The 27122-nt window shown below is 36.8% G+C and overlaps 1 protein-coding gene across 1 annotated transcript in view; it reads right to left on the minus strand.

Moving 5' to 3' along the window:
• The window catches only part of COL24A1 (collagen type XXIV alpha 1 chain), a 335909-nt gene that overhangs the window by 260809 nt on the left and 47978 nt on the right, over positions 1–27122 (minus strand). Inside the window, exons 7-10 of the mRNA XM_070403718.1 lie at positions 23748–23801; positions 12364–12408; positions 7433–7486; positions 6216–6260 (exon numbers count right to left, since the gene is read on the minus strand). Coding sequence (XP_070259819.1) covers positions 6216–6260; positions 7433–7486; positions 12364–12408; positions 23748–23801 — 198 coding nt within the window. The remainder of the gene's footprint in view (positions 1–6215; positions 6261–7432; positions 7487–12363; positions 12409–23747; positions 23802–27122) is intronic.

Genomic DNA, 27122 nt, shown 5'->3' on the forward strand with positions numbered 1-27122 from the left:
GGGTCAAACAAATAAATAATTGTAATATCATCTGAGAATTATTTTGTGAGTATGTGATACGTGATATGATAAATGTAATATGCAATGGGAACTTTGGAGGCAGAATGACCAACTTGGTCTAGAGCAGCGGTTCTCAACCTGTGGGTCGCGACCCCTTTGGCAGTCAAACGACCCTTTCACAGAGGTCGCCCAGACCATCCTGCATGTCAGATATTTACATTATGATTCATAACAGTAGCAACATTACAGTTATGAAGTAGCAACGAAAATAATTGTATGGTTGGGTCACAACATGAGAAACTATATTTAAAGGGCCAGAAGGTTGAGAACCACTGGTCTAGAGGAAAGATTCAGCTTTACAGAGAAGGAATCATTTTGGCTGAGCCTTTAAGACATTCCAGATAGGACTAGTAATGTACCATCAATCATCCAATCAATCAATAGGAATGAAATGATAGTGCATTTTCATCAAACTGCAAATAGTTCTATGTGGTTGGCAGGCAAGAGGTGGAGTTAAAAAGAGTAATGATGGAAGTCTGGAATTTACTGTGGGCCATTTAAAAAAATAGGCATAGCCTTTATATAATCAAATTTGCAGCTTATAAAATTCACTAGGATTATAGTGTATCAACAGGTCTTTGTATATGTCTCTATAGACAACAAACAGGAAAGGTGAGTTTGGTAGAACGGATGAGTTTTGTTAGTCATTTGAGTCTGTGGTGATGAGAGGCATTCAAATCGAATTATCTTGGCAGGGAATTGAAATGTGAAACTCATAGAAAGCTCATAGAGAGATACATTATTTGAAGGCCAGGTGGGTTAGAAGCCTTAAGGATAGACTAGAGCTCTGAGAAGAAAACAAGCAAAAAATAATCACTGAACCAGAGAGAAACACTGAAATGGAGATGGGAGAAGAAGAATGATTTTATAAATACAGAGAAAAGCCAAGGTATAAAAAAAATTGAAGGAGAGATACAAGGGGCCATTTTCACTAAATTCTAAATAAAGGCTACTTATTTGAATCAGAGGATGGGTGACTTTTCAGAGTAAATTCTTCCATAATAATAAATATTAAGAAAGGATTCAGGTTTTTTACTCACAAAAGTCAAAAGGCAGAAGAAACACAAATGTTCAACAGATGACTAGATAAACAAAATGTGGTATATTCATACAATGAAATATTATTCAGCCCTAAAAAGGAAATTCTGACATATGCTACAATGAGAATTAACCTTGAAGATAATCATGCTAAATGAAATAAACCAATCACAAAGGGACAGATAATGTATGATTACATGTAAATGAAGTACATCGAGTAGTCAAATGGGTAGACAGAGTAGAATGGCTGCCAGGATCTTGGGGAGAGAGAAAATGAGGAGTTATTGTTTAATGGGTTTGGAGTTTCAGTTCAGGAGGATGAAAAAGTTCTGAAGATGAACGGTGGTGATGGCTGCACAACAATTTGAATGGACTTAATGCCTCCTGCTATGAACTGAATGTTTGTGTCCCCTCAATGTTCATATGTTGAAGCCTAATCCCCAATATCGTGGTATTTGAAGGTGGGGACTTTGGAAAGTAATTAGGTCATAAAGGATAGAGCCTCATGAATGGGATTAGTACCCTTATAAGAAAATATTTGAGAGAGATGATTAGTCTCTTGGCCATGTGAGCAGAAAGTGAGAAGGTGGCTGTCTACAAGACATGAGGTGGGCCCTTACCAGACCCCAGCACCTTGATCTTAAGCTTCCCACACTGCAAAACTGTGGGATATAAGTCTTTATTGTTTAAGCCATCTAGTCTGGGGTATTTTTATTATAGTAGCATGAATTAAGACACCACTAAACTATACATTTAAAGTTGGTTAATATGGCAAATTTGATGTTATACAAGGCTGGTTAAAGTAGGTTTATAGTTGTGAGTACACAAAACACAAAGTTTATTAACTATTGTATGATTTTCCATATGAATATCTGTAAACCTACTATTGCCCACTCCTGTATATATTCTGTCACACTTTTTAAAAGTAAATGTCTCTGGAATCATTTCCAAGTAGCCTGGAGGGATTTGTCCTGAATGTGAAAGCCACTTAGCTGTTGCCATAGTAAGAGGAACACTTCCGTTTGACAAGGAAAAACACTTTTAAAATTCTCTATGCTCTACGGATTACATGAACTAGCAAAAAATAAAATAAAAGAGAAAGAATTCATTTCTTGCTACTTAACTTTAACAAGTGAAACACCCTTATAAGAAATTTGTTTCCTTGAAAGCCAGGCATCTGCAGTGGTTCTCAACCTTCCTGATGCAGTTCCTCATGTTGTGGTGACCCCCAACCATAAAATTATTTTCGTTGCTACTTCATAACTGTAATTTTGCTGCTGTTATGAATCGTCATGTAAATATCTGATATGCAGGATGTATTTTCATTGTTACAAATTGAACATAATTAAAGCATAGTGATTAATCACAAAAACAATATGTAATTATATATGTGTTTTCCGATGGTCTTAGGCAACCCCTGTGAAAGGGTCGTTCGACCCCCAAAGGGGTGGCAACCCACAGGTTGAGCACTGCTGGTCTAGAGGATGAGGAAGGTTTCTTTTAAAATGAAGCATCTGAAATTATTTCTAATTCTAAACATTTAGGATTATGATGACAAGCTGCATGTATGTTCAGAATCATTAGCTACAGATGGTTTCAAGTTTAAAAACAACTAACTTTTGTCTTAATATATACAGCTGGAGTTTTGCTTATAAATAAAAGAAAGAGACACCCTAACTGGTGTACACATATTGGCGAACTAATCATTGAGAACTCGGAAGCTGAAAAGTCAGCCCTCTACTCGACATAGCCCATTTAGGGTACAAGCACAATATTTTTACATTAAAGACTTTAAAGGGAACAGTGCTGTGAATAACTACATAGTAATTTCATAAAAGTTTCTTGATAAATGTTATGCTGATTCTAACAGAATTGTAAAATGTCAGGAACACCCACCAAAGAAATCATACAGGCATTTGTAGCCATTCTCAAAATAACACTACTAAGCTAGAGTTTAGTAGGTAATGAAACAAATAACAAAAAATAACAACAACACATAAGTTTTTGCTTTTGGGGCTGAAGGTTGTATATCCAGTTGGAGGCTATTTTGGTCACCAGCAGGGTAACTAAAACATCAGGAGTGGCCCTACACACGTCTCCTTTCATGAGGCAGCCAGCATACTATACTCAAAGGAAGGCCAAATGAGGGTTACAAATGATGGTCTGCTTTAAACACTTACATTTAAAAAGAAATCATCTTAACAACAATTAATGTAATCAAATAACAGTACCAGTCCAAAGATCATTTATCATGACTTATAAAAATATTAATTTAAAGTGGATTACATGTGGCATAATCCAGTAATAGGACACAAATTAAATAAAAAATATTCCCTTTAACTTCTCAGTGTGATTTTGTTATTTTGGTCTTTTTAGCTATATTTGGTCTTAATGTCAAAAATCTACATTTGAAGGCGAGGGAGGGTGGGTGGGTAGGAAGTGATCAACCAAGGAACTTGTATGCATAGATATATGCATAACCCATGGACACAGACAATGGGGCAGGGGCAGGCTGGAAGCAGTCAGAGGGAGAAAAAAGGGGACGTATGTAATACTTTCAACAATAAAGATTTTTTAAAATCTACATTTGAGACCATTTGTGAATGTGAGACCTAGACAAATGACTCTCCTGATTTCTCCCACTCTCCCAAAAGAACATTTTAAAAATTACTCAATCAGAAAATAATATATTTGTATTCTTTTTTAAAAAAATCCTTTTATGAAGCTGGCCATCCAAACCTAAAAGTACAACTTAAAAATGGTTACGATGTAGACAATAATTCTAAATACTAAAGGGGGCAGGGGAGAAGCAACAAAAAAGGATGTATAATACAATACAAAAATGACATGAAGAAGAACTTAAAAGAGTTATAGGAATCACTGAAGCAAGATGAGAAAATGCAGTTAGAGAAAAGCACATAGTGCCAGATAACATGTCTTGGAGTTATTAGCTCATGCACAGAAGAAACTCCCAAGTTCAATAATTCTATATAATGAAGAGCTAATATGCAAATGGTCATCATGCCCTCACACCCTCAAGCCATCATGCCATAATGGCTCAGACATTCAACACTAGGGAGAGAGGAATGGGGATCAGCCAGGCACAAATGAGCTCGCGAGAGAGGAATGGGAACCAGCCAGGCTGCGGCCCAGGAGAGGGACAAGCCGCCTGCCCCACGGTCCCAGGCGCCAGCAGCTGCACCTGCATCTGCGGCCCAGGAGAGGGACAAGCTGCACGCCCCGCGGTCCCGGGCACCAGAGGCTGGGGCTGCGGCCCAGGAGAGGGACAAGCCACCTGCCCTGTGGTCCCAGGCACCAATGGCTGTGCCTGCACCTCTGGCCTGGGAGAGGGACAAGCTGCCCACCCCATGGTCCCAGGTGCCTGTGGCTGTGGCCCAGGCAAAGCCACCTGCCCACAGTGCCCTGTGGCTGTGGCCAGCCCAGGTGAACCTGGCCCGGGTTCTGGGTGCCTGCAGCCAGGCAGAGGGAGGGAAGACTGGGTCCCGGGTGCCTGTGACTGGCTGGAGGAGGGAATCCTGGGTCCAGGATGTGGGGCGAGGCAGAGGCGGTTAGGGGCGATCAGGCCAGCAGGGAAGCAGTTAGGGGCAATCAGGCCAGTAGGGGAGCAGTTAGGGACAATTAGGCAGGCAGGCAGAGGTGGTTAGGGGTGATCAGGCAGGCAGGCAGGCAGGAGAGTGGTTAGGAGCCAGGGGTCCGGGATTGCGAGAGGCAGTCGGACATCCCCTGAGGGGTCCCAGATTAGAGAGGGTGCAGGCCAGGCTGAGGAACCCTGTCCCATGCATGAATTTCATGCACTGGGCCTCTAGTAATGTAATAATCTGCTTAGAAAATGCATGCTATGAGCTAGGTAATGTGCTTTAAGAATATTAAGCTCAGGTAGTTTTTGTAAATACCTGAAAGGTAAGTTTCATTATCAGCATTTAATAAGATTTTTAAAAAATGAAACAGAAGGGGTGAGTGATATCTAAAGTCATAAATCCAGGGAATGAGAAGTTAAGGGGAAAAGACAAACAAAGAAAGCAGACCTAATTCCAAAGCCCATGTTCTTAAACTCTAATCTCTTCTTGTTTCCTGAATCAAGTCGACATGTGCTTTTAGTACAGCTTCCAATAAAGAAATGCATGACTTCCCCCCAATATATTTTCGCTTAATGCAAGGGTAGAGATAGCGCAGGATATGCAGAAAGAGGAGCTAAGGTGAGAAGATTTTGGTTCTCGTTCTGGCCAGCTACGACTTTGCCAAATCACATAAACTCTTTGGCTTACTATTTTCTAAATTATAAAATGGAGATAATATACCTGTTCTCCTACTTTATATGATTGATAGCAAAATAAAAGAAGAAAATACCTATGAAAGTATTTGAAAATGATTAAGAATTTTAAAAGTTCAAATACTTCATGCATTTATTTCAAAAAAAGTATTTTAAATAATATAAGCAACAGATATAGATTCTGGAAAACAACTGACTATAAAATGGAGAATTTCTAAAATAAAATTTTAGTATACTTTTACTAATATTTCCTAGAACCAACTTGGTGTTAATTTATAGTATATTACATAACATATGACAGTAATTCTTTTTACTCCCTTAATGATTAAAAGTGGCTAATAACTCCTTTAATGGTTTGGAAGAGCAGTGATATGTTCTTTATATGATAAGTTTATTTCCTTCTTTGTAGATATTTCTCTACTCCAGATAGTTTTATGTCATATTATCTCAGCCTTAAACTAATATGAGTTTTTTTGCCTCTTGATTTTTCATGATTTCTTAGCTCTATATATGCTTACATATAAATAATAATACAACTGTTTATAGAGCATATTCTAACAAACCAGGTATTTTTTTAGGAGCTATCAAAATAATGTAAATGAGGTAAGAGTTATCAACAAATGATATAAAACCTACTACTATAAGACTACTTTCTGTGGCCTTAACAGAAAAAAAAATATCTATTGAACAAGTATAATTCTTTTCAGGCTAAACTTGCATTACATTCAAAGTTCCTAAAAAATGGGTGAAAATGGTAAGTATTTTATATATTTCATTCTACTATTATGCATGCATACTTAACAAAAAGATGAAAATAGTAACTTACTCGTACACCTTTAGGACCCAGATTACCTTCTGGGCCAGCTAGACCCTAGTGTGAATAAAAGACATCATCATCAGACTGCAGTACTTTTTAGAGTTGTTTATAAACAGATTAATAAGAAGGACATATAAAGAGGTGTCATTTTCACAATTATGAAACTCTGTATGCTTAATGCAGACTATATATGTTCAAGGAATTTTATAATTTCAGAACCAAAAGAGGCACTGTATATAATCTATATAAAAATATATTTTAGGTATCTAAATAAAGTATGTTAACACATCAGATACAAAAATAAATATTTTTTTATTAAATTATTCTCATTGGAAAACTATGTTCTTTTAAAACACTTGTAATTAACTTATCTAAAATATATTCCTATAATTTAAAAAAATAAATATTTAACTTCAATGTCCATATATTTGAGTATTTCCAGTTTATTTTATATTTTTCATATAACATAAATTATCACGTGGTGGTAAGACTCTAATATGCAATACCTTCCATGTACTTTTAAAGACTAAAAAAATGAAATTTTGTTAATTGATTATTTTTGGCAGTTTTATTTCTCTCATTCTTGATAATAAAAAAGCTATGATAAGTGTATAATTAATGAATGAATAATTAATTTTAAGAGTCAGTAATCAATTCATAAAAACCTAGGAAAGAAAATGTGTTCCACTATTAGTCTACATGAAGTAACGAAGTAAGAAATTAGAGGAAAATAAATATAAAATGATTAGACTGCATTTTAAAACAGTATACAGATATTAAATTTAGTTCAGATCAAAGTATTTGGTAGTGGCATATATAGCACTGCCAACATTATCCCAAGCTTTTATAACTGTGTTATTTAAAAATGATGTTTATTATACAGAAGAGTCTTAACTCTTACTATTACTTCATTTTCATCAGTGGCAGTATTGTAAAATCAGCAGCTGGGCTATTTTAAGATCTTATTAGACCCTTGAGCATTTTAATTTTGAAAGTATATCACATCAAACAGCTTTAAAACCCCACTCCCATTTTAACAATACTTTCTGTAGTTAAATTTTTGATGGGTTTTTACAGTTTTGATTTTGACATTATTTTGCTCTGAGTAATTCATTATTTAAAAAAATAAACCAATTACCATTTGAACATTAATTCTCAAAATCAGAACATACAATATGTTAATAAAGACAAACAAGAAAGGAGAAGTATAAGTATAGTTACCTCACCTGCCTGCCAGGGTAACCAGGTGAACCAATATTTCCAGTGAATCCTGGAATTCCCTGAAATGAAAAATAAAGCACAACAAAGTCAAAGGAAGCCCAAGGGAACAAACGTGATGCATTCATAATACCCAAATTTGGAAAGAAATTTTTCCTTATAAAAATGCTGATTGAAATCACCTGTTTGAAATAAAAATGAGCCCAAATTGCTAAATAAAAATAAATAAAACTGTTAGATTAGGGACCGAAATGAGACATTGTACATTAATAATAATAAGTGAAGGGTGGAAAAATCCAGTACTACATAAATAAAGAAGACATTTATTATAGAGAAAGAGTTGGTACAGTTCTTAATAACCACTATCTTTTTTAATTGAATTCCTTCTTGTCTCAGTCATAGGCAATAAAATCGAAGACATCTCTCGTAGCAATATTTTTGGGTTCACATAGAACCCAGATATATCTCCTTGGGCAAGAGAAACAACGGAAAAAATAAACAAATGGGACTATATCTAACTAAAAAGCTTTTGCCCAGCAGAAGAAACCATCAACAAAATGAAAAGGGAACTCATCTTAACTATCTGAGCATAAGCCCCACAAGACTAAATAAGCGTGAATTTCAACACCAACCTTTTCAACTTTCCTAATGTCAACATATTCTTGTTTTTACTTTCTTTCACTTATACATCATTCATTCACTCATTCATTCACTCATTCATCAGTTTATTCAGAGTTTATGGCTACCAAATAATTCTTGAAACAAGGAAATGCCAGAAGAATGCGTGTTGAGTTGCCTTTACCTCATATGATGACAGCAAGAGTAAAATTCATAGATTCCTTATTTATCATGTAAAATTCATTTCTTGCTTGCTGTTTGTAAAAGAGATAATGAAAGACACTATCCCTTTGCCCATTTGCCCAGAAATAGAAGTTACCTCTATTTTAAGTATAGAAACACTATAAAACTCGAGAAGCTTGAAAACTCTAGAGAAAGAAAAGACCAAAGAAAACACAAAGAATAGAAAATCACAGTTGAAAGGTTTGCCCTCCCATTCTATTAGACATGTAGGCTTCCAATACATCTTTCTTTCAATTTCTCTAAGAATGCATTTCTCAATTTTATTCTGTCTCATTTTACTCCCTCCTCTCTCCCTTCCTTCTCTTGCTCCAACAATTACGATTTACCAAGCACTTTTTTATGTGCAATCACCATACCAAGTACTTTAGAGATACTATTTCCATTCTACAATGAAAAAACAAGCATACAGGGAAGCTGTGAAACTTACCCAAGATGCCACAGTAAGTAGCAGAACCTGAATGTGAACCCAGATACAAGTTTTGGTATGTGTGTAAACCCACACATATAAATACATGCATATATACATACAGATTATGTATGTATATGACATTTGTGCACTGGAGCGGGGGGGGGGGGGGGGTCCCTCAGCCCGGCCTGCGCCCTGTTGCAGTCTGGGACCCCTCACTTTTTACAGCCCGCCTGCAGTGGAGGCGGGAGAGGCTCCTGCCACCGCCGCTGTACTCACCAGCCGTGAGTTCGGCTTCTGGTTGAGTGGTACTCTCCTTGTGGGAGCGCACTGACCACCAGGGGGTAGCTCCTGTGTTGAGCGTCTGCCCCCTGGTGGTCAGTGTGCATCATAGCAACCGGTCATTCCACTATTTGGTCAATTTGTATATTAGGGTTTTATTATATAGGATATGTATATATATATATATATATATACACATGACAACGAACAATTTAACAGAATATGAATAAACAGTGGTCTTCTGACAATTATAGAATAAAATTCTTGTCTACAAGTGAAAAGATTATATCCTATGTATTTTAGAAACCATATTTATGTAATAGATATTACCTTATTAATATTACATATAATACATGGTATTTTATTTCTATAATAACATTTATTGAGTACCTATCATATGCCAGGAACTATATATTTCAAGTAATATATATACATTTACCTAATCTGCTCAAACCCTATAAGGATAAATACTATTATCACTATTTTACAGATGAAAAAAATAAGACATAAAGTGTTTCTCACCAATGGGAAGTCATTCAGCTAGTAAGTAAAAAGTTAGGATTTAAATCAGTAAATATAATTCCAAAGACCACCATTCAAGGGTGTCTTTCTAGTATAGGTTTGAAGTGCAAATAACTTCCAATAGTACTATAAGGAAAACGCTCTAATTAAGAGATTTGTTCCAGTCTATTTACAACTGCTTGCTTATGCCCCATATAAAACCTTATATTTAGGTAGGCCAATAGAAATGAGTGAAACAAATTAAAAATGCTGTTTTTATTCTGTAGGTCACTATCTGACTAATGCCAACTTCCCACCATCTCTTTCATTCCTTTCCTAGCCTAATCAGGTTAACTGACCCCAGTTAAAAGCAATCTGCTATAAGACATAAGTGAAATCTGATTTTGAATGGATTTTCATCGAATGTGTTAAAGCTTCATGCAGAGAGCTAACACATTCCAGCTGTACAGAGAAATAAAAAAAAAAAAAAAAGAACTCCACTCAATGGCTAAGTTCCTCTGTACGGGAATAGCAGCAAATAAAGTAAACAAGTAAGCCTTCAACTTGGTCTTACATGGCACAAATACATGCTAAGTCAACGGTACCCTGAAATCACTGCGGCAACCACAGGAGCTCCAAAGGAACTCAAAACGAACACTACAACTCAATTCACTTTGCACTTAAAAAAATGTTGTTGTTTTTAATGGCTCACTTAAATCTTTAGATTGAATGGAGGAATTTAGGCACAAAATAATATCTTATAGCCTCAGGGGGGTAATTAGGAATAAGAAGCCTGCCCCAATCCCACTTCTTGCCCTGAGCATTAAGGTACATGCTCTGAGTCGGTCAGACTCCATGGAGAGTCCCAGCACTACCACGGTGGATCCTCCCTGCATCTTAGTGCATCTCTAGGTCACAGGATTATTGTATGGATAAAACAGAATAAAGTGTAGGAATATATTTAAAAGTGGAGGTAACTGCCATAATTCTTAGTGATGCTGAGCATTACATTAGTCAACATATGGAAATATTCAATAAATCACTATACCACTACAAATTGTCATTGACAGGTAGTACAGTTTGGCCACTAATAAAAACTCAATAAATGACAGCTCTTATTACTAGAGCTTGCACAGATTATATAAATACTTTTCCAAATGTTTGCTGACCAATTTATAGATATTTATAAATTTTCCATAAATGAATATCTCCCAGCAAATTAGTTAGGCTCTTCTTAATGACTGCAGCGTGTTCATAGTTAAAATGCAACATGATTTTAGTTGTTCCTCACAATTATCAAATTTTGCCTTTTTTTCTGGAAATAATTAGAATAGAAAGTAAGAACTGACTCCAAATACATTTTCCAACCTTTACAAGTGATTTTAGACTCTTCTTAAAAGCATAACACTCGCAGAACAATAATATGCACACAAACAGAACTAGGTTATAAAGAAGCTATGAGAGAACTGGCCAGTACTGACACAAGATCAATTTTTCATTTTCTTGTGAAGTATTAGGTTTTCTTCATTGAGATCCACACATTTCTGCCAAAGCAGTATTCTGGGGACTTTTCCCCCTCCATATTTCCTCCCACCCTTGTGATTTTTACCCATAAAAATTAAAATGATTTTCAGTAATTGTTTAATCTTTTGGAAACTGAAATTCCATGTGTTATGTTTTGCTTGCCATGTCTAGTAACTAGTAATCTTGGAAAATTGTGCTTCAGGGACTGAATATTGTGTACTGTCCCACTTAACACATATGAAATAGAAAGTTGCCTTTATATCTTCATTTATATCTTTTTCTCAAGTGACAGTCCCCATCACATTTCTTTCTTGAGCTCTCTTTAGGGAAGCGGTTCTCAACCTGTGGGTCGCTACCCCTTTGGGGGTTGAACGACCCTTTCACAGGTGTCGCCTAAGGCAATCGGAAAACACATGTATAATTGCATATTGTTTTTGTGATTAATCACTATGCTTTAATTATGTTCAACTTGTAGCAATGAAAATACATCCTGCATATCAGATATTTATATTATGATTCATAACAGTAGCAAAATTACAGTTATGAAGTAGCAACGAAAATAATTTTATGGTTGGGGGTCACCACAACATGAGGAGCTGTATTAAAGGGTTGCGGCATTAGGAAGGTTGAGAACCACTGCTTTAGGGCTTCCTGAGGCGCTCTGCTGGATCTCCAATAATAGTAGCTGCCACCCTAGTTAGTTTCTAATCTCCTACCCTTGTCACTGGGCTACTACACACTGTATTGAAAACAAGAAATAGGACATTTTTAAATGACGTAATGATATAATATTTTCTGGTGGGAGAGAGAAGGCATAATTAAAAACTAGATACTGTAGTTCCAAAACTACAGTATTTTGACTTTTAAATATGTACTTATATATGTAATGGACAGCAGCATATGTGACATCTGATTTAGGTTATTAAAATTCATTTGCATCCCTCATGCAAGGATTGACATTAGTGAAGAGACAAGGCCCTGAAATTGTAGGAAATAAGTCGGGCGTGTGTGTGGGTGTATGTGTATGTGTGTGAGCATGGATGAGCGTGGGGGTGTGCATGTAGTACATGGATAAGTGTATTTTCTGAGAAAAGGGTTCACAGCATTTGTGAGATTCTCAAAGGGGCTTGTGAACCACAAGAGTTTAAGAACTGCTGCTCTGGAAGATATTAGGCACACTGAAAGTCAGACCGGACTATGCAAAAAACAAAATTAAAATAGATAATTAAAAATTGTTCTTATACTAAACAGAGGGGAAATAATTAGAAAATTGAAATAGTAAATGGGGGGAAATCTCTCAATGAAGTTCTCTAGTGGGTGTCTTTCTCACTGGGAAAGATACCATTTTACAAAGGAAGTACTCACTTGTTCACCTCGGAGTCCTGGGAGGCCTGGATAGCCTTTCAGACCCTGAAAGGGGAGAAGTGAAAACATGCTATGAAAAGTAAACCCATATAAGCCAAACCACTAAACCCAGGTTCTGGGTTGTCTTGTACCCCAACTGACAGATTCCTCATCAATATTAATGCAATCCTTACTAATTTATTTCTTAAAAAACTTAATTGTTTTAATAAGGTTTACATTTTTATGAAATAAACTCTTATTCATATTCTTAAAAACTTTGAGTATTATTTGAATGATTTGTTATTATCAACTAAAATGGTAGCAAACTATAGAATAAAGAGAAGCATCTTTTATAAAAGGCTGGTATCCAGCAACGGATTTGTTAAATTTTGCTAAACTTTTTCAAAAGTTGGTTCTAGCTCATTAATGCTAAAACAAAATGCCCTAAGACATAATCTGTTTGTAATTATCAAAAAACTGGACCACATCCACACAGTTTATCTAATTCCATTGTCATAACACTCCATGAATGAGCTAAGACAAATGAAAGAGCCTGTTCACAAGTTCATCAAAAGGGGTTTTGTAAAGCTGTGTAAGAAATTAATAACAAATGTTATATGTCAATTATACCTCAATTAAAAAATGAACTTAGTAGCAAAAATTCCAAATAATAGAATCAAAATTAAGTATAATCTTATCATTAATACTCAAAGATAAAAAATAGATAATATCTGAACTGCATCCAGCACAGCCAGTGGTGAACCTGAGAAGGGCGGTGAAGGATTAAAGAAAACAGACAAGAGAATATAGCTGGGGCCAGATGGGACACTGTTTTCAGATAGAGAGACAGTGACACAACCTGTAAGCCAAGTCTTTATTTTATAGTCAGATCCCATGAGGCAAAGCAGGGGCGTGGTCAAGATGTTTACAATGTTCTCAAGAGTTTCAAATCTACTTAATTACATACACCTGAGAACTCTATCAAGCTTTGTTTTGGCAGCACTTGCTGCACCTCCCGCAGCCCACATCACTCAGCCACATGGGACCACAGGTTCGAACCATAAGGTCAAGCTTAGAACCATAGGCTTTGGCTATAGTTGTGCTGGGAGGGTTTGCCCTCCAAGCTGGGAACTACACGGGCACGAGAGGACCGTGCCCTCTCATTAGTCCGAGGCTTAAACCTGTCCAAACGCTGTAGCCACTCTCCACAAATATCCTTTATCCTCAGGATTTTTTTCTGTAAGCAAAGTGAGGAAGCAGAAAGAAAAGACAGGGAGAAAGAAATAAAGACATACTTTGGAGCTTATTTGAATAGCTCTAGTCAACAATCAGTGAATCAATCTACACCCAGATTTTGAAGTATATAAAAGAATAGGATAAAGTTCCTTTTTTAAGAACCTCTTAAGATTTTAGGCAAACTATAGCTCAAAAACCTGAAATAAATTATAGTTTAAAAGTATCAAAAACTGAATTAATATACTGCAAACTAAAGATAAATTTTTAAAGTTTCAGATATAAAGTAATGGAATGAATAGAGTTATTCAGGAATAATCACTGAAGGCATATCAACTTGAATTAATGAATTAGAGAAGGAAATTATGCTTTGGTTAGACAATGGGGAAATTAGAAGAGTCTATTTGAAAAATAAGAAAATTATTTAAGCAGCTTTTGAGATGTTAAACTTAACAGTAAAATGTTTAAGTAGAGAAGCCTCTTGGGAACTAGAGAGGAGACTGGAAAAAGTAAGAAAACAAATTTAAAGACAAAGACTTTTGTGTTATCTATAAGATACATGTAAGCATATTCTTAACAAGGAAGTAACATAATTATGAAAGAAGAGGACAAAGGAAAAGGCCTATCATCTGGGAGCTCAGTACTTCTTTGATTAGGCCATTGGGTAGAGGTCAGAGAAGTGGCAATGAGAAAGGGTAAAGGGGGTGGAGATGGAGGAAGAGACAAAGGAATTTCATTGAGCTAATATATGCCAGACATTGTGCCAACTACTTCCAAATGCTTCAGATAATTCTACAGCAATTTATGAAGTAGGTATTTTTCCCATTTCTACAGATAAGAAAACTGAATTCGGAAAAAATTAAATGATTTTACCAATCATGATGGTAAGGTGAAATCATGTTGTTTTGCTAGTTAGATGTATCAAGATTTGAGCCCGCCTGGTGTGACTCAGTTGGTTGAGTGTCTGTCCATGCACCAGAAAGAAACCTGGGTTGTGGGCTCGATCCCCAGTAGGGGGTGTGCAGGAAGCAGCGATCAATGATTCTCTCTCATCATTTATGTTTCTATTTCTCTCTCCATCTCCCTTCCTCTCTCTAAAATCAATAAAAACATATATTTTTAAAAAATAATTGAGTAACCTGCCCTTCTATTTACTTTATATGCTATAGTTGTCTGAATGCAGGCTGTCCTCATTCTTATTAATATTTTCAAACACTATAGACCACCAAGACAAATCAGCAAAAGTGATACAGTAGGCAGTTAGACAGACGTGAGCAGAGTAGGAAGGATGGGCCAGGTACAGAGTAACCAGGGCAGAAAGCCCCAGCTGCTTAGCAACTGGCAAAACTGAGCATACTGTTGGTTATTCAGTTTAGACCCCCCCCCCCCCCCCGACCTTTCATATCACTTGTCTCATGGTTTAGACCCTCTGCTGACCTTCCCTCCCCTGTGTGGTGCTAATCATGTAGTAGAACCCCTTAGAGGAGGAACAAGGGGGCAGGAGAATAGCCTCATGCAACTCTCATACAAGCCCTTGCCTGACCACTTCCTTAAGCATTAAGCCCTCAGGACAATGAGGTTCTGGCTGGAATCGAATAATCTGAAGAACAAAGCCTCAGATCTGTTGACCACAGATACAGAGTTTTGGTCAAACTAGAGATAACATTTAAGCCACAGTTATGTTTCAGCTCTAGGCCCAGAAGAGCAGCAAAACCAGATGAAGCGATGCCTGTGGCTGACATCAGGACCAGATGCAATGACTAACGACCCTCTACCCTAGCACTGACCAATCAGTAAAGACCACATCCCTGAAGGACACACCTGGAAAGCTGATGAATATTCTATTGAAATCTTCCCCTGAGATTTCCCCTAAAATCCCTGCCTTTGGAAAACAGATAAAACCTCTTAAGACAAAGGACCCAATGTGGGTGCTTGAGCATGCCCCCACCTTTTCCCACTTCCTCCTTTCCTTCTTTCTTTACTCTCTGGAGCATGCCCGCACCTTTTCCTCTCTCCTTCCCCCAGCCTATTTTTCTTTACCTTTCTCTCTTCAAAAGAAGGGCCCTTCTTTTGCCTCTGTAACTTGTTTCCTGAGTCCACACAGCCCAGCTGGCTCACTTCTTCTACCTTCGTGACTTTTAAATAAACTTTTGGTTATATTTGAGTTCTTGGCTCTGAATCTTTCTTAGCCAAACTCAAGGACCACAGTCTAACATCTGGTGCTGTTTGCCATTAATAAAAGGAGTTATATTTCATGAGTCATGCTAGTATTAAAGCTACACACTTAACAATAGCATCTAATATACCCAATGTTTAACTGAATTTTGCTCTGAGCTTGTACATTTTTTAAGATAACTAAAGATCAGCCTAATTACAAAATGAGACATATTGTTCTCAATTGTCCAAATGTTATACAAGATTCTACAGATAAAAATATACAAAAAGCTAAACTGCTTTCACTTTTCATAACAGGAAATGAGAAATATCCTCAGCTCCCTGGAATGAGAAAGCATCTCTAGTAGGGTGGGAGCTAACAGCTCCTAGGAGAGTGTCAGGAAGATGAGGAATGAGGAGCCAGGTGAGAGGCACAAAGGTAGACAAACTCTCTGCCATAAGCCTATTTCCTTTTCCTTTTATTTCTTAAATGTGTTTATTTATTCATGTACTTAGCTTTATTTCTATGAACGCATGAGTCTAGCCAAAAACTTTCTTTGGCTACCATGTGATTTTTGACCAGAGTTTCATCTCTCCCTAGCCCATGGTGAAACAGGATGCAGTGGTGGTACAATTTCTTCCTGAGCTTCCTTTCCCAGAAGCACTTTATAACAGTGAACTAGACGTGTTAATCATGTTATCTTCTGTATGCACAATTCCTTGAGGGGATTATTCCTCATCCAGAGACTCTGGTAAGGGGACAGCACCAAATAGTCATGATATTTTCTTCATGAGCTCTCTCCTCCTCCACCTCAGCGATAACAGATGGCACTTAATCCAAAGGAGGCCAATACAAAGTCTGGTCAGTAGCCTATAAGATCACCGGAAATGAAGAGTTTTATCTAAATGGGGATAAGTCAGATTCTCTTTTCTTAAATTTAATTTTTAAAAAAGAAAGAGAGAAGGAAAGAAGGAAAGAAAGGAAAGAGGGAAGGGAGGGAGGGAGGGAGAAAGGAAGGGTTACTTGGGTGAAAAATAAATTCTAAGTATTTAATATGATATCTCAATTCTCTTAATGTTGAAAGGTGACAAGTAAGAGAAAGAGTATCCTTTTGTTACTTTTAGTATAATATTATTACATCTGTAATATACTGGAATTAGCACCACTATTGTTTAAGGGCCTTCATTTATTCCCTAAATTTGTGACTATATAACTCATTTATTTCTATTTAAACACTAGTCTATAAAGTTTTAAAAATCAAAGGGAATAAGTTATTGGTAAAACTGCAAGCTTTGGCAAAGCGCCAATCTAGGAATCTGCCATACTATTTGAAAAAAGTAGTTTATATTGTAGTCTTTTGAAAATATTATTTGAGTTACTGTTCTCTATACTAACATAGGAAGAAAAACCAAAAGTTTCCCATAACTAGCAACATATGATGTTTTTCTAATGAAATATTGAGAAAAGCCAATAGGAAAATTTACAAATTCTGCTTTAGAACAGATTAAAAACCCATTGCAATAAATTATAGAATTGTCTCAATTTTTGTTGTGATGGAAAGTTGTCTTACCAAGAATGCCAATAATAATTGGGACTTAGAATCTAATTTTAATATAGATACTTTAATTTTAATACTTATTTTAACATCTGCCTCCCATAAGCACCCCAACCAGGGATCAAACCTGCAACCTATGTATGTGCCCTGACTGGGAATCGAAGACACAACCTTTTGGTGTATGGGTCGACCCTCAAACCAAGTGAAACACCCGGCCAGGGCTGCACTTCAGGACTTTGAAATCACTCATATATGTCCTTAAAGCTGCCGCTACTGCACTGCTGTCTGAAAGCCAATATTAAATGTTCTTTTTCTTTAATGTAATAACATTAGTTAACAGATTAGGTATCTGTTAAGTTTGTCATAAACTGCAGGACTCCTATCAGCAATGCCTTGAGGAATACAGAGAAAGGCCTGTCACCATGTTTTGGCCAAAATAACCTGGGAAAGCTATGGCAACATTGAGAAATTGTGATAAGATGGCCATAGCTGACTAAAAAAGACACTCTAAGCAAGGATTCAGAATGAAATAAAAATCAACAACCAAGGTAATGGAAGTACTTCTTGGGGCAAAGCGATGACTTTCCTAAATTCATAAGAATAAGGAGTTTAATTATATATTTTTAAAATAAAATTAAATAGAAGAATGATCCCAAATAACTGCAGAGTTTGAGGAGACATAGAATGAATATAATACAAACCTCTCTATTTCACACACCTCCCTCTCTCTTGGCACATATTTCCCTCATGCACAAAACAGACTGCTGCCAACCTCTGTCCCCAGCTCCTCACCCTCCTGACCCACTAACCCCCTTTCATCAGTACTTGGGTCCCATCAGCTTTTACTGTCTTTTTCATGAGGGCTCACAGAGAAACACAGTATAATAAACTAATCCTCAGAATGGTGCTACATGACAGATGACAGCATTTTCTGAGGACATGGAAAATTGTTAAAGAACTTCTGGAAACTAAGAGACTTTTAGCCAAATGCATTTATCGTTAATGTTAGAATGTCAATCATCAGAGCCAGACTAAGGGAAATATCTTTGGACACGGGGAAGTTTTCAAAGTCCCACAAGTTCCACCACTTTGGCAACCACTGGCTTGCCTGCGGGGAGTTCAGTACTGTGCTGCCTTGTTCTCAGCTTCCCCTGTCATTAGTGGGAAAGACAGCTTGCAGAGAAGATGGTCACCGTGGTGACAGCATAGCCCCTCAGCAGCAGCATTTGTATGACCTGTCAGTCCTGCACTTAGACTGGGAACCAGCCCCAAATGAAACACAGCTCTGCAGATTTTACAGGGATAATGGGCAGGTGAGAGGACCATCTACACAATTAACTACAAAAAAATCGAATTCTTCTTATTTCTCTCTACAGGCACTGATTTTATTCTAATCCTGATATACTTTTATTGCTGTTGTCATCAACACTCACTACTAATGTAGCTCCTTCATGCTGTCCTTACTTTAGACCAGTGATTCCCAAAGTGGGCGCTACCGCCCCCTGGTGGGCGCTGCAGCGATCCAGGGGGGCGGTGATGGCCACAAGTGCATTTAACTTTTTTTGTATTACCTTTCTATTCTGAGTTCAATAAATAGTTTCATAATTTCACACTTCAATGTTTCTAATTTACACCTTTCTTTACTATATTTTATGAAAAAGGTAGAAACATTAATACATATATCTTTCTGTTTAATTGCTATTAAAATTTAAAAAAAATTAATTTCCAGGGGGCACTGAGTAATATTTTTTCTGGAAGGGGGCGGTAGGCCAAATAAGTTTGGGAACCACTGCTTTAGACAGATTAGGAAAAGCTGCACAGTTTTTGAGTGACTGATAAATCACAGTGCATTCCACTTGATGTTTTCCTTTTCAACTTTATAAAGATCCTAGTGGCCCAGTGCATGAAATTTGTGCACAGGGTGGTGGGTTGTCCCTCAGCCCGGCCTGCACCCTCTTGCAATCCGGGACCGCCTGCTCCTAACCGCTCACCTGCCTGCCTGCTCACCCCCAACTGCCCCACCCCCGCCAGCCTGCTCGCTCCTAACCACCTCTGCCTCAGCCCCACCACCATGGCTTTGTCTGGAAGGATGTCCGGAAGGTGTCCTGGAAGGTCTCCTGGTCTAATTAGCATATTACCCTTTTATTAGTATAGATTGTGCACTTCCTATGTAATGGAAATACTTTCTAAAATAATTGAAATATTTTCACCAAAACAGAATAAGAATTCACACTATTTATAATTATTACTAAAACCATAGTAGCCAGTATTTTTGATATGCGGAAAATTACTGCCATTCATTATTTATAAAAATATGTTTTAAAAATGTGTGCATTATTTTACAACTGCTTTGAGTTATACCTTCATGCTAAGATATGCTTAACTTCTCCCATCTGGCTTATCCCCCGATCAAAAAAAAAAAAATGCTCCAACTGAAAGCACTGTTAATGTTCTTACACTTTTAAATAGCAGACTTTCAATATTAATATAGCAACTGATCAGCTATATTAAAAACCATTTTAAAATCCATCTGGAGTCCAAACTCAGAATTCTGACTTTTGTTTTCCATCCAATTCAACATGCACTCTGGATCAAACTATCTGCTTTTTGGCACAAATTGAGACACTTAGTGGGAAGTGAAACATACTTCAGTTCCTAGGAAAATAAGAGTTATATGAAGGTAGATAAATTGAGACAACGCAGCCTGTCAATCTGGAGAAGCACATTGCTTGTTAAAGATGTTAATAATTAGTTTTTTAAAGTCCAGGAGAGAGAGAGAAAAGGGGGAAAAGAAAACAGCAAACCAAAAAAATCTATGGAAGAGTGAAAGAAAATATTGCTTCTGATTTACCTCAATATTAATTCTAGTTTTCAAAACATTTTTCACATTAATCTTCTTTATCTCAACAGTTTTCAAGAGTTGTCAGTGTTATCTACGCAACTTTCTTGTAGTCATTTTAAATATTACTTGAGTATGGTTTATATTAGAAGAATTATTCCTATCCCAGCGAAAAGGAATAATGAAGTCATTATTATCTGTCATCTAAAACTATATTTGTTCCCTTAGCTTTCATGAAAAAAAAGTTACTTCCTCTTGCATACTTTCTTGAGATGGTCAGAATACTGAAATACACATCTAACAAAATTGGCTTAATGAACTAATTAATTAATGGGGAAACTGTACTCCAAGTTATTAACAGCACAGCCATGTGTCAAATAGGCCTGGATCTGAGTCGTAACTGTACTAATTAATAGTTGTGTGGCCTTGGATAAGTTATTTAACTCTTTTATAGTCCACTTATTTATAACACACTGAACACAGTATCAATCTCAAAGAGCTGCAGAGAGGCTGGAACACTGCACAAAATTTTATAGCAACTATTAATGTTAGTAGTCATAGTTATAATAATTCATAAAATGGTTTAATAAATAAAAAGATGTAAGAAACTTTACACTAATCAAAACCCAAGTACCTTATTCATCTCTTATAATATGAACAGAACAGTTAAATGCACAGTGAATTCAGTATCAGTAAGGTTTATCTCTTAATCTTTCCATAACTCTGAGTGACCCTGAGCAATTCTCTTAAACTCCCTGGGCTTATCAGAGATATCTCACAACATGAATAACTTAACTTCTTATCTTGACTATAGAATTCATCTACCATTTTAGGGTTAGAACTGAAATGATGAAAGAATAGGAGTCCCTACGTCAGGGGTCCTCAAATTTTTTAAACAGGGGGCCAGTTCACTGTCCCTCAGACCGTTGGAGGGCCGGACTACAGTTTAAAAAAAACTATGAACAAATTCCTATGCACACTGCACATATCTTATTTTGAAGTAAAAAAACAAAACAGGAACAAATACAATACTTGTATTTGCATGTGGCCCGCGGGCCGTAGTTTGAGGACCCCTGCCCTAGGTTATAGCGAATATGAACTGTTATGCTAGGTTCTACTAGCATAGATCCTGTTTGTAGGAAATAAATCTGAGCGTGACCTCGGTAGCTCAAAAATGAATCAAAATTAGTAAATTCCATAAACAGCTAATAATTTGCCTAAACATTCTACCCAATAATCATTTCCCCTTTCACATAAAGGATAGGAACAGTCTATCAAGCTCATTTTGAATGTATTTCTATTGTACATTCCTATTAAAGTAAAATATTCACATAGACTGTGATAAAAACTTATTCCAAGCCTGCTTATGTGGAAAATCAGAGTGGAAAATCAGCTTAGGCTTAGATTGAGTCCTTATGTCCTTTCGCTGGCAATACTTTTTTTTAAAAAAATCTGTATATAGTTCCCACTATAGACCCTCTGAAAAAGGAGAAAACATTCTCAGAAAAAGCTACAATATCATCTCAAATATTTCAACTGTTCTAAATGACTTTCAAATCATAGTAAACCATGGATGTTTCATTTACCAGAAAGTAATTTAGTTTCTAAGTATCTTCAACTAAATCTACCCTAGAGAAAATTCAGCTACAACTGATAATTGATAATACAATATCCCTGATTTCTATAGGATCTATTTCTATTAGTTAACAATAAAAGCCCAGATTTTACAAGTTTTAAAAATCATATTGCAGAAAAAGGAGTCTGTGAAAGATGCACCCTTTCTCCCCAGTTTGTTTAAATTAATGCTATTTCATTTTACTAGATTTACACAGAGTAAAAAAAAATTCTTAATGTTTTAAAATACTGATGAGACGAGATCCATATATTATGTGTAGAGGGCTTTGGAAGCTAACATATTCTGCTTTAAGTGAATACAATTTCAAGTTTCAAATGATAATCTTCTCTAATGGTTAACATTAGTCTTTTAAAACTTTCTCTATGCATAATATTTCCTTATATCCTCTTCTACATAATAATCACTCAACTTTTACTTAGTATTTTTCTTTCTGGATTGCTAATTTCATCAGCCATAGGCATAATCTAACCTCAGAAACTAATAAATAGTTTGTTTTTCTCTCATACGCAGTTATTATTGAGGTTGAAATAACTATACTTAATATCAAATAAACAATTAAGGTAATTCCTGTATTAAGAGATTTTCTTTGTTTGATGCCCTTCATCAGTACAGTTTCCTCAGAGGTATCCTTAGTGGTCAGAGGTATGCTAAGTAGCATCAATCAAGCAAATTCATGACTGTATACCATGACCAATTCTGTTAGAAATGATCACTCTGCAGTTTCATATCTCCTTGGGAGAAACCAACAACCTCAAAGGAGCTATCAGATTCTAAGTACCATCTAGGATGAAGACTAGTCTGAGGACCATAAGAATAATGGTGTGGTGTGGTGTGGTCATGGGAGGAAAACTACTCCATGAGATCACAACCTTTTTCATCATTTAACAATTCAGCCCTTAGCAAGGGTTTTGAAGAAAAGCAAACAAGGTCAGGATCCTTTCCAAAACCAGATAAATAGCTGATGGTTAACATTTATTAAGGGCTTGCTGTTTGTCTGGCAGTATACTGGATGGATTATCTCATTCCATGTTCTTAAGAACTCCCTATGAAGTGGGTAGTATCATCTTCAAATCTTAAAGATGAGGCAACCAAAGCTTAGAGAGGTTAGGCAACCTACCCAAGGTTTATGGGAACCAGAAAATAGCAGATGGAACTGGAGCCAAGTAACCAGAGCCTAACTATCACCTCCAACCTAAATCTCCCAAGAGGGAAGAAATATGACACACTAAAACACCAGCACAGCTAATGTTTATATGTATCTAGACATCCATGTAATGTCAAATACTGCCCTCCAATATCCCGGGGCTCTTAATAGCTTAGAAAGAAATTTTATTTCTTCCTTATTCCCTGTAGAAAATCAACAACTCAATGTAGGGGGGTCCGTGGGGTGGGGGGAGGCGGGGAACAAGTTGAATATATAGAAGAAAATGTACACAACATATTTTATGAAATAATTAGCATAGCTGTGCTAGTATTTCTTTTAACCTCAGAGGAAGCTTAGTCATATGGGTGTGACTACTGTGTTGTAGTAGCCATTCCCAATCCTCAGTTCCACCCTTCCCATCAGGCTTCACATTTGTATATATATCATGGCACAGATTATTATTTCCTAATAAAATAAGAACCCCTTTAAAGAAAAAGCCAAATGTAATACCTATAACCAAGTGTAACTCCTTTGGATATATAAAACTTAAAAAGTGACTTCAAAGTTTCGGAATTAGGTTCTTTCCTAATATAATTTTAAAACATCTTCCATATTCTATCAGTGACGTTCTCATCATTAACTGAAGGGTTTTATTTTCCTTTTCATACAACCCTGGCTTTTGCGGGCACCACTTTCCTGGATTAGGACAGCATCCTAATTCCTACTGCTGAGAAAAGAAATTTAAAACATTGGCTTTAGGCTCAACTGCAAAACGAGATCCAGGAACTGAAGAGCTCCCGGAGTCAGGACACCTAATTATGTCAAAGTAAAACTGCATCTTACCTTCTCACCTTGCACGCCAGGGGGGCCCACTAACCCAGACAGGCCTTGGTCACCCTAGGAACAAAACACAGAGGTTTAATGGTATAAAAGAGGATTGAAAATTAGAATTCCCTTGCGACAGGATTTCATCTTGGGCGTCAAGATCTCACTGCCTTCATTTCTGACCTTCACAATCGGACTCAAGTTCCATGTTGTTTCTGGGAACTTCTGGCAGCTTTTCTGGAGCCCCCGGGCCTTCTCACCCAATGCTGAACACCGGCTCTGGGCCTCCCACCTCCGCGGTCCCGCACCTTTTTCTCCGGTGTCCTTTTCTCTAGGAATGACCTTCCTCCCCCAATTCCCACTGCTCCAAGGTTTACCGTGTTTAAAAAAAAAATAAAGTTTACTTTAAAATTCTACAAGCACTTGGTGTGGCATCTGTCCTGCTCTTTTTGGTGAGGACGTACAGCCCGAGGGGTCTCCCATGTGCAACCTTGAACCTCACGATGCAGGGCTGTGGAGAGCCCCCCTTCCCCACCCCCTACCCCCAAAGGGGCACTTCCCCTGGCGGGACTGCAAGGGCGCCTTCCCTGCAAAGGCACCACTAGGGCGCAACTACAGTGAAAAATGATCAGGAGGGCCCTGTGTTTGGCCCAACAGACCAAATTTCACAATTAGGCCCCTCGGTTCCCTCCTCCCCGAACTCCCATGAGGGCTGCCAGCCTGTCTTGGAGTAGGAAGGGGAGAGTATAGGGGTGAAGTGGGCGGAATTGAGGGGGGGAGAAGCCTGTCAAAAGGAATGCGGGGGGGGGGGGGGGTAATATTACACCTGCTTTCTCTAGGTGCACTTTTTCTTTGCCTCCCTTTCCCGTTTCCACTGCAGCAATTTACTGTGCAAAAGTTTACATATATTTATTTACATGTATATGGTGTTTGAAAGAAAAAAGAGTACTCACGTAATAACCCAAATAAACTCCTTAGTGACTATTTATGCTCTGTTTAGTTATAACTGCATTACCTATTTTAATATGTCATCAAATCAAGCAGTCAGAAAAGGATGTTTCTGATTATTAACAATGGAGTGCTTTTCCACTTGTTCGAATATTCATTTTAATGCACCTGCTCAATGATTTCAGGTCTTCCTTTTGCGATGGGATGATACAGGTTTATATTTTTATTTTTTTACATTTATTACCCTGATAGAGGAAACACAAAACTGCAGTAGGAAATAGGAAATCATCTCCTTCCACGAGCTCTAATCATGGGTGGATTACCTGATTTCCCTTCAAAGTTTTCCTATCCAAAAAATTAGAATACTATCTCATGTGTCTTATGAGAAAGGAAAAATTACCATTATTTAAATGATCATTGCTTGCCATGAGATCCCAAAAGGACTTAAACACTTATCTATGCACTATGAGAGATATTATTTAGTTGGTATTACATTCTGAAGGACTAGCCCCATGCATTGCTTTTATTGTTTCATTGTTAACCATATATTTATTGTAAAAATGGCTAAATAGTTGAAAATAGAATTCAGTTGTTTTCCAATGCCCCTATATGCCCACCAATTTAATATTTGTATTTTATTTATATTCATATTGTATGTATATCACTAATATTCTCACTTGGACCCAACTTAATGTAAATATAATTTCTAAGAATATTTTTTAGATTTTACCATTTTAGAAATATATCTCAGTTTTAAAAGATGGATTTCACTTAAAGCTCAATGGTAACTTGCTATTAAATCCTATATCTTACTACAGTTCTCCTTTTTAGTATTATCCACAATTAGTATAAAGTGACTCAAAAAGTAAAAAAAAAAAAAAAAAAGGCTGACATACTGCCAAGCCCCCACTCCCAGGCTGACTCATTCTGTATTCTATAGAAATACTGAACACATTCTGAACCACCGTATATTTTGTACAGAGAAGCCACCTAAACGCTTAATTTGAGGACTTTATTTAATGCAGTCACCAAAACAGAGTAGAACTCTAATTTCTGAAATTTCAGTAAGAAATTAAATGTCCTATATGTAGATATTTTAAAAGATAGCATTTTTGTTACTTGGACTGCATATTTTTTCCTTGTAATAATTAAGGGATCAATTAAATTCCCACTCCTTTTCTAAAGTATTTAGATTCAGTGAACTCAGTTCCATCACAGCAATAACATCCCTAAGATTTTGTTTTGCATTTTGAAATTTTTTTTGTTTTGTTTTAATGATGTGGCCCAGATATCCTAAGCAGCAGTCAGCTCAACTGTCATTAAGATCTTCTCCAGCCGAAACCGGTTTGGCTCAGTGGATAGAGCGTCAGCCTGCGGACTGAAGGGTCCCAGGTTCGATTCCGGTCGGGGGCATGTGCCTGGGTTGCGGGCACATCCCCAGTGGGAGATGTGCAGGAGGCAGCTGATCGATGTTTCTCTCCCATCGATGTTTCTGACTCTCTATCTCTCTCCCTTCCTCTCTGTGAAAAATCAATAAAATATATTAAAAAAAAAAAAAAAAAAAAAAAAAAAAAAAAAAAGATCTTCTCCAAACTTTACACATCATCACATTTGATAGCATTGTTTATACACAGAAAGGAAAGATATGAGGTTAAGCTATTCTATTTCTCTGCAATTTGTCATCTCAAAGTACATATCATTGGGACCTGTCATGTCAATAGCTGTGGCCTTACTCATACTCATAATATTTCATAAGGAGGGACTCTTTGCCAAATGAAGCACCCTTTCAATACTATTGGACCTTGATGTAATTTAATTCAGGTGCCACTTCGGCAGTGCCACCAGGGGCACCTAAGTGTGCCCTAAGGAGCTGTATCCATTCATTTGGGCTGATGTAACATATCACTCTGGGGGTGTTGTAAGCAGTAGATATTTATTTTCTCAAAATACCAGAAGTTAGACGTTTGAGATGAGAAAGTCCTTAAGATTTTAAATTATTATTTTTGTTTTACTAGTTAGTACTAGTATATCTGTATAGTCCATTAATATGATGCGATATTTTTTAAGTTTAAAAGACTTTGTAAGCCATGTAAAAGGTCAGCTTTCAACCAGGAACCACCAAAGTATTCAGGGATTTTAGAAGTTTGTGAATATATACCACATAAACATAAACATCCTTTAATTGTATCACATTCATCAAGTGCTTGTCTAAATAAAGCTTCCAGATGTATTCCTTAAGACTCATTTTGTATTCATCCTCACTTGAAAGCAGTAAACTCCTCCTAATAAAAATGTGTTGCTATCTTTACATTAAAACATTAGTTTCTTTTTACCTAAATATATGTGTGTGTGTGTTCAAGAGTATTATGATAAAATAAAAAAGCATATTAGACTAAAAGTCAAATAACTCAGATATATCATTAACTCTGCATTTACTATCCATAT

This window comes from Myotis yumanensis, unplaced genomic scaffold (assembly GCF_028538775.1).
Source record: "Myotis yumanensis isolate MYYU_CA2020_CCGP unplaced genomic scaffold, mMyoYum1.0.hap1 SCAF_2, whole genome shotgun sequence".
Classification (NCBI taxonomy): domain Eukaryota; kingdom Metazoa; phylum Chordata; class Mammalia; order Chiroptera; family Vespertilionidae; genus Myotis; species Myotis yumanensis.